General features: G+C 39.4%; 1 protein-coding gene across 1 annotated transcript in view; it reads left to right on the top strand.

Moving 5' to 3' along the window:
- ADAMTSL1 (ADAMTS like 1) overlaps positions 1 to 15,507 on the top strand; it is a 458,108-nt gene that overhangs the window by 289,397 nt on the left and 153,204 nt on the right. The window contains exon 4 of the mRNA XM_050913597.1: positions 9,976 to 10,021. Coding sequence (XP_050769554.1) covers positions 9,976 to 10,021 — 46 coding nt within the window. The remainder of the gene's footprint in view (positions 1 to 9,975; positions 10,022 to 15,507) is intronic.

Here is a 15,507-nt window from a genome sequence, read left to right as displayed (position 1 = left end):
TATTTCATTAAGGAGTAATATTTTCTCATTTTGATCACACAGATTATCAGTTCACAAATCAAGCATCAAGCGGTTTGGTGCCTGTCAGACAATGATGGAACAGATGCATGTTATTCATGTTAGTTTAAGGTTAAATACTAGAATAAGAACCGATTACAACACTGACTAGCACTGAAAAGGGAATACATCAAATACTACGTATTTTAAAAATACCTTTGATACTAAAGCATTGTCTACTGTTGTGTTGCTGCTTCACAACTGAATTTAGAATTTATTCCAAGCATGTGGCTATGGCCCCTAGTTTCAGGCTACAGTCACAGACTCATCTGTCTTAGGGGCTTAGATTGCAAGAGAATCTGAAGTTTTTCACATCTAACATTGATAAAAGTGAGTGAAAACTACAGTGGAACAGTTATTCTAGTTTTTGGGTTGCTGCTTTATCAGATAGAAGCTGACATAAATTACTGCAACTATTGTGCAAAGATATGAATGCAGCCTGCTCTAATCCTGGCACTACTAAATAAGGCAAATTATACCACTTTATGAAATGTTCCTATGCTGGTCAGAATGATAATTTTAAATACTGTGGGTTTTTATGACTTCTAGGATAAGCCTTTTGCTATCTTAAGGTCTGTAGAAAAAAGAGCAAAATATTTTTGCACAAATGCTATCATAATTGCTGAATACATCCACAAAAGTAAATAGCGTTCTGACGAAGCATACCATGTCACTCAATGGGAGTACAGTCAATGTCATAAAATTCTTAGGTCATCTGTGCTACCAAATGATTTTGGAGGATGGTTCTCATTACCTTGATCATAACTATATCTGTATGCTAGCTTAGTGTGTTACTTCCTGCAAATGATCTTCAGGATACCTCAGTAGCTGGCTTGTTTTCTGCTTCAGTTGATAACTGTAGCTGGTTTACTCTGTAAAGGACATCCTCCATGCTATACTGGGTGATTTTAAACATTTGGAAGAAATTTTGAGTATATTTAGTTTGTAGATGCTTCTGGTTAAAGCTGTGCCATCTAGCAGCATTTTAAAAAGGAAATTTTTATTCTATTTGCTCTGGGATTAGTCAAATCTGTAATTATGAGAACATTTCCTGCTTTGATTTGATGGAGAAGCATTTCCATTTTTCAAGAGGGATTACAGCTCTAACTCTTCCTAAAGGCAGAAGCTGCAAGCAACAATCTTAAATTTGAGTCAATAATATAAAAAGCTGTAAATTTCACATAATCTAGATCAGCGTTGTAATCTGTGGAGTGATTGCTGGTGGTCTTTGGAGAACTAGTTAGTCACATTGTGCTGGCTGTCCTAATTTCTGACTTCTGCACCTCAGTGAAGTAGCTAAAAATATATAAAATGCTTTCCTAGTGTTGTTTTCCCATGTAATCCATTGTTAGAGTTGCCACAGATATGTTATATGTTGGTGTTTTTGCTGAGAAACTGATCTGTGTTAGAATGAATGGTAGTTACCAGTGTATCTACAGATGAGTGATGGATATGGTCTCCATAAATCTGCCTCTTTGTTGAGAAGTAGCCTACCTAACAAAAACGTCTGTGAAGCCTTCACTTGGTTGATATACTGTTCATAAGTCCAGGTTGACTGGAAGAGCTCTTGTATATTCATAATTCTTTCAATAAATCTGTTCTGGGCTTTAAATGAAAAAGAATTAAATCAGCCAGGCCTTTGCATGATGTGGAGTTTTTGTAAGCCTTACTACCTATAAAAAAGAAGTTAAGATGTGATTCTCTAAAGCCCCAAGCAATAGATTGTACATGAGAAAGAATGAACATTTCAGTGGAGCTGGGCTAACACACATGGTTCAGACCTAGGTTCAAACTTCCTCAAAGCATGGGGAACTTGGGCTCCTGTTCAGCACAGTTGTTTTGTAAAGACCAGCTGCAAAACCTGGATCCAGATCCGAGCTCAGGCATGTTCAGATTTGGGGTGTTAGTACTTTTGGGCCTGCATTATGTTCTAGATGCTATCTTTGTGATACAGCAGGCCAGGTGAGATTTAGTATTGTATTTTCTTTCCACTTGGACTGTGGAGAGACCTCTTGCCATTGTTTTGCTGAAAGGCATTTCTTTAATTCTTGCTTTTTTCCTGCTTTTCTTGGCTAGTGAGCAGCTGAAAAACATTTGCAACTGTAATTGCTTTCTGTATATCTGCAATATATGTTGCATGTGCAAATCTAAAGCTAAAGACAGTTTTCAAAAGATTCTTAAGAAAACAAAAAATACTGCAATGACAAACAAATGTGAGACTAAATGAATGAAAATAAACAGTAGTCTGAAAGCACTCTGACAAATTTTTCTCCTTCTTTTCCTTTATATTTCTCAAATTTGATTTTTGTTATTCTAATTGGACTGGCCAGTCGTATTTTACTGAGAGTTTAGGGAGTGTCATTTAATGCCAGTTGTTACTTAGAAAAGAACACTCAGTGGCTCTGAATAATGCAAAGAAGAATTGAAAGTAAAAATTGGAATAAACTCTATTCTGTTCAGCAATTTGTACAGCAAAAGTCCAAGGTCTGCCATACTTTGGGGTAAATATAACGCCAACCTTAAACTCCAAGCGTAGCAGAAGCTACCCAGAGTAAGAGCTTTGCGTGGGTTGGAGCACTGTTGGAGCTGCAGCTGATCATTGTTTGTGTAACATTCCCAACAAAAATCTCAAATCTGAACTGTTCCCCTCATCAAACTTCCAGAATTTAAAATGAAATTGTGACACGAGCCTAATCTTACCTTTATAAGGAAAGGCTTATCTCTGTGAGACCAATAGATATATTAGCTTTCTGTGGGCTCTGTGCTATTTTGGCTAGACTGCTAGAAACAGCCAACTTGGTATATCAGTAGCTGAGCTAGCTACCTTTAGGTTACTTTGGTTATTTCTTGCACTATAGCCTACAGTATAAACAAAATTTTAGAAGAGATTGGATGGCATTCTGTAGGGAGCATTCAACACAACTTCAACAAGCATCAGGTAGCCAGAAACAAGTAGTTGCTTTGTACTATCACCGTGAAAGGGACTTCATATTTGAGAAACACTATTTACTTGTCTTTCAAATTCCTAAACTATCAGTCAGGCTTTGGTTCAGGTTAAGTACTAAATAAAAGCATTTTTTCCTGTTTTCTCTTTTCTAACATCATCTCTTTGATATAATGTATAGTCATATTCCATATGTGTATAGCCATATTTCATTCTTTTGATTCCAGTGAATTTACTCTAGATATACAGCAGAGTTTCACAGAGTAAAGCCCAGCACGATGTCTGTTTTGTTAGTTCCGTACTCATCCCCTTCACATACATGAAGGTCCACGTTTATTTGATCATAGAATCATAGAATGGTTTGGGTTGGAAAGGACCTTTAAAGATCATTTAGTCCAGCCCCCCTGCCATGGGCAGGGACACCTTTCACTAGATCAGGTTGCTCAAAGCCCCATCCAACCTGACTTTGAACATTTCTATTAATGGGGCATCCACAACTTCTCTGGGCAACCTGTTCCAATGGGTTCCAACCTGCATTGTAAAAAAATTCTTCCTTATGTCCGATAAGGACATAAACTTTTAAACTTTCAGTTTAAAATCACTGCCCCTTGTCCTGTCAGTACAGGTGTTGGTAAAAAGTCTTTCTCTGTCTTTCATATAAGCTCCCTTAACATATTAAAACGCTGCAGTAAGGTCCCCTGGAGGCACCGTTTCTCCAGGCCGAACATAGAATCATAGAATCACAGAATACCTCAAATTGGAAAGGACTCATCAGGATCATCAAGTCCAACTCCCTGCTCCTTGCAGGACTACCTAAAACTAAACCATATGACTAAAAGCATTGTCCAGACGCTCCTTGAACTCTGATAGGCTTGGTGCCGTGACCACTTCCCTGGGGAGCCTGTTCCAGTGACCGACCACCCTCTCAGTGAAGAACCTTTTCCTAATGTCCAATCTGAACTTCCCCTGATGCAGCTTCATGCCATTTCCTCGTGTCCTATCGCTGGTCACCAGAGAGAGGAGATCAGCACCTCCCCCACCACTGCCCACCTTGAGGAAGCTGTAGACTGCAATGAGGGTACCCCTCAGCCTTCTTTTCTCCAAGCTGAACAAACCAAGTGACCTCAGCCACTCCTTGTAAGTCTTGCCCTCGAGGCCTTTCACCATCTCGGTGACCCTCCTCTGCACACACTCTAATAGTTTGATGTCCTTCTTATACTGAGGCGCCCAAAACTGTACACAGTACTTGAGGTGAGGCCACACCAGTACAGTGTAGAGGGAGAGAATCACCTCCCTCGACAGGCTAGCGATGCTGTGCTTGATGCACCCCAGGACACGGTTGGCCCTTTTGGTTGCAAGGGCACACTGTTGACTTATAGTCAACTTGCTGCCAACCCAAACCCCCAGACCTTTTTCCGTGGGGCTGCTCTCCAGCCTCTTGTCCCTCAGTCTGTATGTATAACCAGGATTACCCTGTCCCAGGAGGAGAATCCAGCACTTTCTCTTGTTAATTTTCATACGGTTGATGATTGCCCAGCTCTCTAGTCTATCCATAAGTCTCTGTAAGGCTTCTCTACCCTCAAGGGAGTCCACAGCTCCTCCTAGTTTAGTAACATCGGCAAACTTACTTAAGGTACATTTGATTCCTGCGTCCAGATGATTTATAAAAACATTAAAGGTCACTGGCCATAAAACTGAGCCCTGGGGAACCCCACTGGTGACTGGCCACCAGCCTGATGTGATCCCATTTACTGTAACTCTTTGAGCCCAACTTGTCAGCCAATTGCTCACCTAACGTATTATGGACTTGTCTAGCTGTATGCTGGACATTTTGTCCAGAGGATACTGTGAGAGACAGTATCAAAAGCTTTGCTAAAATCCAAAAAACCTACATCTGCTGGCTTCCCTTGGTCAACTAGATGGGTGACCTTATCATAAAAGGAAATTAAGTTAGTTAAACAGGACTTTCCCCTCGTGAACTCGTTTTCAAGCCCAACTCTCAAAGATACTTTTCTTCACTCGAGAGGCGTTCCAGCCCTCTGATCATTTTTGTCGCCCTCCTCTGGATCTGCTCTAACAGGTCAATGTCTGTCTTGTACTGGGGACCCCAGAGCTGGATGCAGTACTCCAGGTGGAGTCTCAGCAGAGTGGAGTAGAGGGGGAGAATCACCTCCCTCGCCCTGCTGGCCATGCTTCTTTTTATGCAGCCCAGGATAAAATTGGTTTTCTGGGCTGCAGGCACATGTTGCGGGGTCATATATAATTCTTCATCCACCGGTATCTCCAAGTCCTTCTCTGCAGGGCTGCTCTCAGTCAATTCATCCCACAGTCTGTACTGATATTGGGGATTGCCACGACCCAGGTGCAGGACCTTGCACTTGGCCTTGTTGAACTTCATGAGGTTCACATGGGCCCATTCATGCTAAGTATGATACACTATTTACATCAGAATTACTGATTCCCTAATAACAACATTGTGGAAAACATTATTTATGCAAAAAGTAGGTCTTTGGTGGCCACAGATCAGTACTCATGTTTTTATTTGCCTAGCCAGCTTCCTATGTGTAGTGACTCAAGTCACTGGTTGTTTATTTTTTTATTTCTGCAGAAAGAATATTCATAAGATCTGTAACTAAATTTGCCACGGAACTTTGGCTTGTCTATCCATGCCCACTTTTCTTGTCTCAGAGTTAACTATTCCTGTACCATTTCTGGCATTTCACTGTTTCAACAAGGTGCAGAAGTCTGTAGGAGACAGTCTCCTAAACATAGAGAATGAAAGATTTTTACAGTTGCAATGCCAAGCTGCATGGCAAAACATACCAGTGCATCTGCACAATCCATTGTGGCCAGCAAGGTGGTTATTAACAAAAGGATATGGAAAAATTTTTACACATCTTTTCAATTTATTGTCAATTGAATGATTTGGACATGAAGTTAGGCAGACTCAACCAGACAGTTTGAAAAAGTGAACTCATAGAGTCAATGCAGTCCCGATGCGTCTTCCTTTTTCATAACAATTTGGTGTCCATGGCCTTCCCTCGTGTTTCCTTTATGGGAAAAGGGATATGCTGAAAGAATAAAAGAGACTCTTTTTTCCCTAGAGAAGGACAAACACAGAACTTGTATTGAGGATGAGAGGGGGTCATAACATTGTGCAACATTTAGGAAAGAGGTAAGAGCAACAGGGTGAGGAAAGAGATATCCAAGATGGTGTTACTGTGTGTGTAGCATGGCCTTATGCCTGCTGGCACCAGGGGAAGAGGAGGGCTGACGCAGCCTGCCTAAGATCTCACGGGAGGAGAAAGGCTCCCAGCATACTTTTCTCACAGGTACAGCGCAGGAACCAGAATCTGTCCCAGAAGATCGGTTATCAAGGGGTGTGAAAATAAAGGAGAGTGAAGATTGTTCAACATGACATCAAATTTCAAACCCCTGTCGCGAACAGTTGCATCAAAATTCACATCCACAAAAATAACCCACCTTTGGCTCACAGTTGCTTGCTTATGTGGAGACTTGTTTCCTAAGAAAAGCATTTCAAACTTTGATGACTGCTGAGAGTGGCAGGAGTTGAGGAGGTCCTCCTCTGCAAATCTCTTTCATCATCTTTGGTAATTACAGATAAAGGCAACTTTGGTATGGGGTTGCTATTCTTTCTGGCATGGATTATTGCAAGGTTTCTAACTCTAGCTGAGCACAAATACACATCTACTTTAGACCTTTGAGGGGGGGGACTTGAACTAAGTCCCTCTACAAACTGGAGCCTGGAGAAATAAATACTAGCGTTTCAGGTTACTTACATTAAGAGAAGTGAATATTTTAATATGTTAAAAGTTGTTAACCTCTTTCAGAAACTTTACTGGAAACAAGTGACTAGGTTTGAAGAATGAAATATGATTCCCAATAGCTTGCTTTTCTTTCATATTCACATGATAATAATTGCCTGTCAAGCCAAATCCTTAGCTACCTTTTTCCTCTGCAAAATCCCCTGCAGTGTATAGATAACAGAGAAGACTAGAAGTACCTCTTACTGCTCCCACTCTTTGTATGCTCTCCAAGACGAACTGACTTCTGACTTTTCCAAGTGGATGTCTGTACTCCCTGTTAATATGAGTTCTCATTTATACCCTACAGAGGTCAGAGGATGTGTGGTGGCTGTATCTCATAACATGGTCTCACTAATCTGCTGTGGTCCTTCCTTGCATGTTAAATGCTCTGTGCTGTGGCATTCTGCAAAGCATCCACGCTGAGATATGGGACCCGTACCATTAATTCGAACCCTGCCTAGAGGAGAAAACCTAGTCTAGCCTGGTGTCATGCAAGTTGCTGTGTATTTCACTCTAGCAGGATTAAATTCACTAGATGGTTTCAGCTTCCATATTTTAAGCATAGACAAGGTCAGAAATAGAATTTACTTGAAAAATCAAAATTTATGCCCCTGAAAAGCTGCTATTTAAATTTTTTTTCAGAGTCTTTTTAACCATCTATTTTTTTCCTACAAATCTATGATTTTGAATCCAAAAGTAGATACTTGAGTTTAAGAGAATCTGGAATACTGTCCTAAAGCAGCGTAGATCTGAAACACAAACTACTCTGCAAATCTATTGTGAAAATATATCAGCTCAGGCTGAAAGCAGTTTGCCTGCATTTGGTTGATGGGTGATAACTGGGAAACTAATGAGCTTAAACAACAAAACCCCAAAGTTTGTTCTTGGAGAGGGGACAAGAGGAGTTTTGCAAGAGTGATTACTAGTGTTCATGAATCATCACAGCACTAGCTGCATCCAGAATTGCACATTTTTTCTGAACAACATTAGCCAAAGGACGGAAAGTGGAAGAAAAATCTGAGTAGTTCTGTGGCATATGTCTAATGAAAGTACCTGTTCTTTTCCCTAATGCAAAGAATAAGTGAAAAATAAGTGGTTTTTCATTTCAAAACAGACAATATGAAGAAACTGTGAAAAGGAGAAGAAGAAACTGTGAGGCAGCTGATAGAAAGGAAGTTTAAATTTCCCTGGCAGTTCAATGGTTCTGAGGTTAATAAATTATGGTAATTGAAATTGTGGTAACAGCAGGTCTGTGTGAAGCAAAGAGATGTCTGATGGGTTGTATGGCATTTCTGAGAGACAGATGGGGCAGGTATCAAGCTTGCCGAACAAGTTATTCAGTGTGGTGTACAAGGCCTGCACTAGGACTGCCTGCATGCTGCATAATATACTTTTTTCTTTGCTGCCTATCGGTGTAAACCAAGAGCACCTCTGTTGAATGTAGTGGAGTGTAAACAGGTTTGGCCTGCACCACGGTATCTCTACCAGCTTGTCTATATTGCTCAGGAATAGCTGGGATAGTGGGAGGGGGTGCTTGGGGTTTTTTTCGTTTTTTTAGTTCATAGCCTATTGTGAATATAATTTTTATTCTTATACTGCTAAAAGTGTTTTTTCTAGTGCTGGATACTCTGTGCACACTTTTCACTTTTGTGCATTCTTGCAATGATCAAAATTTACTCGAATTAATTATATAACATTACAAAAGCATTGAATTAGTGGTATTTCTATTATGCTTTCAATAGCATTCTTTATATGCCAAATGCTACACAACAGAATATGTTATCTTTCTGCTTACATTTCTTCTGAAAAAGTGATAGGGTTTATTTACTTGTTTATCTTCTCTTTTGATCATTTACACCACTGTGATACGTTTGCAAGCTGTGTTTTGCCCTGATTTTGTACTTACATAGGTGTAAATGACTACTGGAGGAATTTCACAATTAAGTCTCATGGATAAAGGTGGGAGGAAGGATGACTTCAATAATTTAAAGGAATCTGTTCAGTTTATTTTAGAGTTAACTCAGTATGGAAAAAGTTTTTCTGTTTTAAAAAAAACAAAGGAAAAAAGAACAACACAAATGCATGCAGATGCTGTCCTTTCTCTTGGATAGTTCAAAATGGTTTGGATTTAAAAATTCAGCCTTGGCAGGCATTTAGTCCTCAAGGAATGTGTGCTTGTTAAATCCTGGCCAAAAAAAAAGAAAGGAAAAAAAAAAGTTGTGAAATTAAGAAATTAAAAATGTAAGGAATTCTATTCTTTTGAAGGATAATCTTTAAAAGCCAAACCCTGCATTCGGATTTGTACTGAAGACCTCCACAGAGTATGCTGTCTGAACTCATAAAACACATGAAACTTCACCTAAGGTCAAATACTCGGAATTACGCACTGCTGAGTGCTAAAAAGATATCTGGGTGTTGACCTTTCTTCTGGGAGCCCTGCCAGCATCAGGGCTGGTATGGGTCTGCTGTGGGGGAAAAGGAGGAGAGCCATGGAGAGCACACTTCATGGCACGTGCTCTCCTTGACCTCTGCTGGGCCCAGCTGCTCTTTGGATGCTGTTCTGCAGCAGGGATCTGGGAGTAGCGAGGGGCTGGTGGATCTGGGGAAAGTTTTATGCTCTCCTTCTCCCCTCATATCAAATTGGGAAAAAGCCCTGTCTTCCTAGCCTGTTACTTCACGCCGTTGCAGGCAGGTTTCCTTCCTCCCAGTGCACAGGTTGTTCTCCAGTAGACAAAGCCCTGCTGCTCAGACTGTGTTAGTGCTAAGGTGCGTGCCTGGGTAGACGCAGAGCTGTGCCCTTGTGAAATCATTGCGGGTAGCTGGGAGACATGGGGCGTTATTAATGTGATTCAGGTGTTGATTTCCAGCTAAGTACTGTACTCTGACCTCCAACCTTATTTATAAACTGGTGCCACCTTCTAGAGACTCATTTTTAAAGCAATGGCAGGAAACTGAGGAGTTGTAGAATTCATATCTCAATACCTGTATAGGGACAAGAGAGCCTTTTACTTTGGGGAAGAGGGTTGCTGGGGGATTGGGTGATTAGAGATGTCTGTAGGAAAGATGCTGTCACAGTAAACATTATGTGTTTGATTTTTATATTCAGCTATTAATGGTTTGGGGTTTGTTTTTAATTTTTGGACACAGGACCTGTGAAGGGCGAAACATCCGGTACAGGACGTGCAGCAATGTGGTAAGTGAAGTACAGCTTTGATATGATACAAATCATCACATATGACAGTCATGTCCATATTACATAAAATAATTTGGTAATCTGATAGTGAGAATACTGAGCTATCTAAACTGCCTTCATACCACAGGACTGTGGGCAAACCTTTGTCAGTTTCTTGAAAAGCTGGAGAGATTATGGCATAGCATGATGCTAAAACTGTTTGGAAGAGATTGCAGTCACAGCCTTTCCAAATGGAGTGTTGGTGAAACTTCAGAGTTGCTCTTTACAACCCCCCTGGAAAAATCAAGACCACTCGTGTTCCCAGTATTACTTTGGTAACCAGCTGGTTCATATTGGGCAATCTGTCAGGCTGGAGGATTAAGCTGTTAAGGATTGAAGACAAGTTAGTAAGAGATATGTTTCTGTTCACCTGTGCCCTCCCAGCATTGGAATTCTGTTGCGTGTCTTAGAAAAGCAATTCTAGATAGCCTGCACCAATGTTTTGGCCTTTTCAAAGGCTCTTGCTTGTTTTTTATATATGGTGAATATAGTTTTCAATACAATAAAATAAGAAACTTCAACTTCTGTGCTCACCAAAGTGAAAGTGTGTTTTCACTGGTGAAAATGGAAATAAAGACTTTCATTCGGAAAGTTTTATTGGGTGCCAAGAATAGTAAAAGCTCTCAAATTACATGGAGAAATGTCAGTTTTACCAGTAAAGATGGAAAATGAAATCAAACGTGCACTGGGCCAAGCTTTCTCATGCCTGATAGGGACATATTCAGAAAGCTTTCAATAGGTGCTTTGTCTAAAAAAGTTTAAAAGTTTAAGTTAAAAAAATGAATACGTTCCCTCATATTTAGCTTATATTTTCTTCAACAGAGCACAGTTCATAATGAAAGAAACTGCTTCTATCTGAGTTATAGTCTCCCATGCAGTAAGATTTCTCACACTTCTTCCTCTGAAATTTGTTCTGGGTTTATCCTTTGGGTTCCTGAAACCTCTCATCAGTCTAGACATCTGCTTCACTAACTGACAACAACTAGTGTAGTCAATAAATAGGTCTGCTGGCTGATTATCAGTCCAGTTTCCATCTCTGAGGCACTTAGGCTACACCACGACCATGGAGGGAATGGGAAGGTTGATTTGTGCCAGTCAAGTTGCACGATGTAGCTCTGCGGAATATGACACAAAAAGAAAAAAAAAAAAAAATAGACACTGTTAAAGGCTAATTGGACTACAATTAGACCCATCAGTTTTGTTTTGGTTTGTGAATGCATACACATTGTGACAGTCCCCTTCCCCTTCTGACGTGCCCTTCTGTACGCTAAGAGCAGCGAGACAAACTAGCATCCTGCTGCGCTGCCATTAGCTGTTCCTGGATCACCCTGATGAGAGGCTGGGGTTTTACCTGTGTTGCAACCCCTATTCTGGAATCATTGAGCTTAACTTTCCAAGATAAGGAATAATTTTTTAAATGTTATCTTTAGCTTAGGTTCTGTTTTGGAAATGTGCACCTGAACAGTTTTCCTTCAAAATAAAACCTTGCATAGTTTTGTCAGGCAATTCCTTTACATATCTTGTATTTGGCAATACTGGCTCCAGACTTTCCAACGTAGCAGTGAGGCATGCAGCTGCAGAACTCACTTAATTATTTCATACCAAATAATCCAAACTGAAACTTTTGAAGTGCTTTACTATGCTGAAATCAGGGACAGTTTTGCCACTGAATTATGAAGACCCAGGACTGCATTTATGATTTTAACCCCTTTTTTTGGAGAGAGTAAAGAATGGATTGTGCTACATTGCTCTTTTCCTTAATAAAAGGATTAAATGAGTTTTCATTTGTTTGGTTTTGGTAAACTTGCAAAACTAACAATAAATCAAACTATTCTCAAGCTTCTGACTGCATCATACTTTGACCAGGCACTCCAAATACGGCTTTATGTCATAAGGAAAGTACTTGGCTGTATTGATTTCACAGACATTCGATTGCAGGGGAAAGTATTTTCTATTTTTAAAGTATGTTGAGTCTTTGATTCAGATGTTATGCCTTTCCACTTATCATCTTTACTAATCTGAGATACTGTGCACCAGTACTCACAACATCAGCCATTGCAAGGGCACTGCCACCATGATCAGCATCAGAATTTGTGGTAGGATCCTGCCACAGGCGTGGTGGTCCTCAGCCCTGTGTTTCTGGGGCTAGATACCACTTTGAAATACCTTGTGAAGCACCAGTGGAAACCTAAGCAGCTTGGGAACCTCGGACATGCATCTCTGTGCTGATATCCATTCTGTTACTGAATTGTGTAGCTGTACCATTGAAATACTGTTTGTCTCTTCCAGAATAGTAAAAAAAAAAATCATATACTTTCTCTTTAATGAAGTCTACTATCTTTGTCTCCAAAATCCAAGGATACCTACACACAAATTGGGTCTTGGAAAAAAGTCGTGGACCCCATGGCTTGCCGTGGAATTCTGCACTGGAAAAGGCACACAATATTGTCTGTAGTTTTGTTAACTCAGACTTTGCCTTTTAAGATTTCATCCACAAAGACAGTGAAAATCAGGAGGACAGAACTTCCAGGCTCAATGAGACCTACATTTTCATCTGTTAGATGACAGTCTGTTGCTTTAAAGGAAAATGAGAGCAAATCCCCCCATTCCACCCCTGCAAATGAAGCTAGCTGTCATGCATTGTGGAAAATTCCTTTTGATTCTTGTGGAAATCAGTGAGTCTTGAAATACAAGCTTTCATTACCATTAGCTTGTGCATAACTTGAGGACTGATGTTATTGTTCATAAAATAACCAGTCTTCTTATTTTCTGCAAACTGTCTTTCTGTGAACTAACATATTTTTGTTTGTATGACTGTCCTCTTACAGCAAAGGATGGGTAGTCACATATACTAAAAGCAAACTCTTTATTTCAAAGGTGAAATTGGAGAATGGGAAGAATAATTCTTGGAGTCTGGCAATGAACGCATTTTCATAGGCACTATCACTTGCAAGATTCTGCTACAGCTGGTTTTAATTCATCCTGAAATTAAATTACGGGGGGGGGGGAAAGAATGAGATAAAGAGAGGCAAGGGGAGAGAGTGGCGCGTCTGTTTCTTCAGTGACCTGTACTATTCTAGGGATGCTGAACATTTTTGCATAGTATAGACTATAAGAGAGATTGATACCGCTGTCTATAAAGCTTCTGAGCAGTCCTTAAAAGAACAAATCCATTCCAGTATGTTCACCGCTTGCACTGCCTGGTGTTGATCAGAAACTGGAAAGATTATGGGTATGAAGCCACATGTGTAAATAGTAAAAGAAGGAATGAGGGAATCTGAAGATGATTTAGGGTTGAATTGCATCTGCTTTTTTTCTTCTTACTATTCATATTGACTCCAAGCATGTTTCCAGCCATGTTAGAATATAATCATGGGGGGAGAGAGGGAATCATTTGTTTTTCTTTAGAAAATTACTCTGAATGCAATGAAAACATGTTTTTGTATCTAGCTGGGTTGTTATACTAAACATTATACAAAATAAACAAAAATTCCAGACTGTGAGTAGGATTTTTTTACTAGTTCTTTTTTTTTTTTCCCAAGCTAGCATGCTCTCTGTTTCTTCTTCTAAGCACGTTCTTAGTTGCCAGGTTCTCTCCAGCTTTTGTACCAGGCTATAATGCCACCTCATTTACCCTTTCTCTTTTTCAGTCCTTCTGCCACTATGCTGTTTTTTGTTTTCTCTTCCCCCATTTACATGAAAATCTATCTGAAGGATGTTTGTTGGAATGTGTACTGTCTTCATGCCTTCTCTCTTCATTCTCCTCAATTATCAAACCCCTTTTTGTGATTAAAAACATTGTTATTTTCCCTGATATTTTTCCTTTTATTGCACTGCTTTCTGAATCAGACTAGGAAAAAAATGAGATGCATAAGACTGGCACTTCATTCCCAAAGGACTTTGCTTTTCATATTTACTTTCTTACACCTGCCAGCAGGATGAAGAACACTACATATAAAGCTGCTCTTGAGATTTTGCTGTTTGACATGAAAATAGACAATGCTGGAAGCTGCACAATGTTACTAGATCTTTCAACAAGGTTTAGAGCAGTTCCATTAAGCCTAAGATAAAATTTGTAGATGGTAGATCCCATTAATCAGACCACCAAAACTTGTAAACACCACCTGCAGCTCTTTTTTATATATACCTCACTTTCCTTGCTTGGCTGAAATACCAACTGTAATGACATCCCCCATTTTTTGGCTTGCATTCAGACAAGCTACTTCCATCCCTGTTTCTTATCAGGTCATGCTGCATTTTGTACACACCAGCACCGATATTGCCCTTCTTATTTTCGACAAAATGACACTATCTTCTTTGCATGCACCAAAGCCCAGCCTGTTGGAAAGTGTCAAACCTAGACTTCCAAATAAGTGCACAATTCTCAGAAGCATTGGTTTGTGTGTATGAGAAGCATCATCACCAGGTAAAAGTTTTTCAGAGCTACAAAAATGATTAGCAGGATTTAATTTTTCTACCCTCGCGTGGCTAGAAATGCCATGTGAAGTCTTTTGCAATCAAACCTCCCAGTTTGCATTTTGCAGTAAAATAAAAAAAAATGAAAAAAAAAAAGTATAAGCACTACACATATCTCCTTACTAATACCAGATTTACTTAATGTCAGTTCACTTTTTAAGTAGAAATTCTTCCAAACTCAGATCATTTATTGTGACTACAGTCTGTTCTTCAAAATGCTGGATTTTAATAACTACCATCTTATTTCTGAATGGGTGCATTTTAAAACATCAGTGTGTCATCTAGGAATTATTGCTTTGTACTTGGAAACAAGTGCTTTTAGTATGTTGCTAATGGCAGCAGTTTTGACTTCTGGATTTGCGATCTTCTCAACAAGCAGACCTATGAATCTTTGACTATTAAAAAATAGAACAAAAAGCCCCCATTGCTGCCATTCTGTATAAAGGCATTCAGAATCGTTGTCAACCAAACAATCTGGATCACTTCCATGACAGTGGCATTTCAGGACTCTGTTCAGGACTCTTCAGGACTCTGGATGATTCATAGATTTAAATTCATTATTTCTCATAATAACAATTTTTTAAAATTTGAATATCTCTTTTTGGTCTGCCAATGTGGCACCCATGGTACTTTTAGGAAAGTGTACTCTAATATTAGGTACTTGTATTAGTTTTTGACTGAAATATTTGGAAGTTTTTCAAGCTGAAATACAAGTTACTCTATCTAATTTAAACACTCCACTTCTTTAATATTTAAAAAGTATGAACAAACACAAATTTTAAAATGGCATGAAAAGCTGAATATTGAATTATTTGCCAAAGATGGGAACATACTTTTAAAAAAAAAAGCATTATTTTGTCAAAAATTGATTTTATAAATATTTCTAATGACAAATATTCATGGAGGTTTAGATTTATACTTCACTGACTGTTTTAGCCCTCCTCTCCACTCCATGTTTATTTAATACAGAG

Source organism: Gymnogyps californianus, chromosome Z (assembly GCF_018139145.2).
Source record: "Gymnogyps californianus isolate 813 chromosome Z, ASM1813914v2, whole genome shotgun sequence".
Classification (NCBI taxonomy): domain Eukaryota; kingdom Metazoa; phylum Chordata; class Aves; order Accipitriformes; family Cathartidae; genus Gymnogyps; species Gymnogyps californianus.
This window is presented reverse-complemented; position numbering and strand designations above follow the sequence as displayed.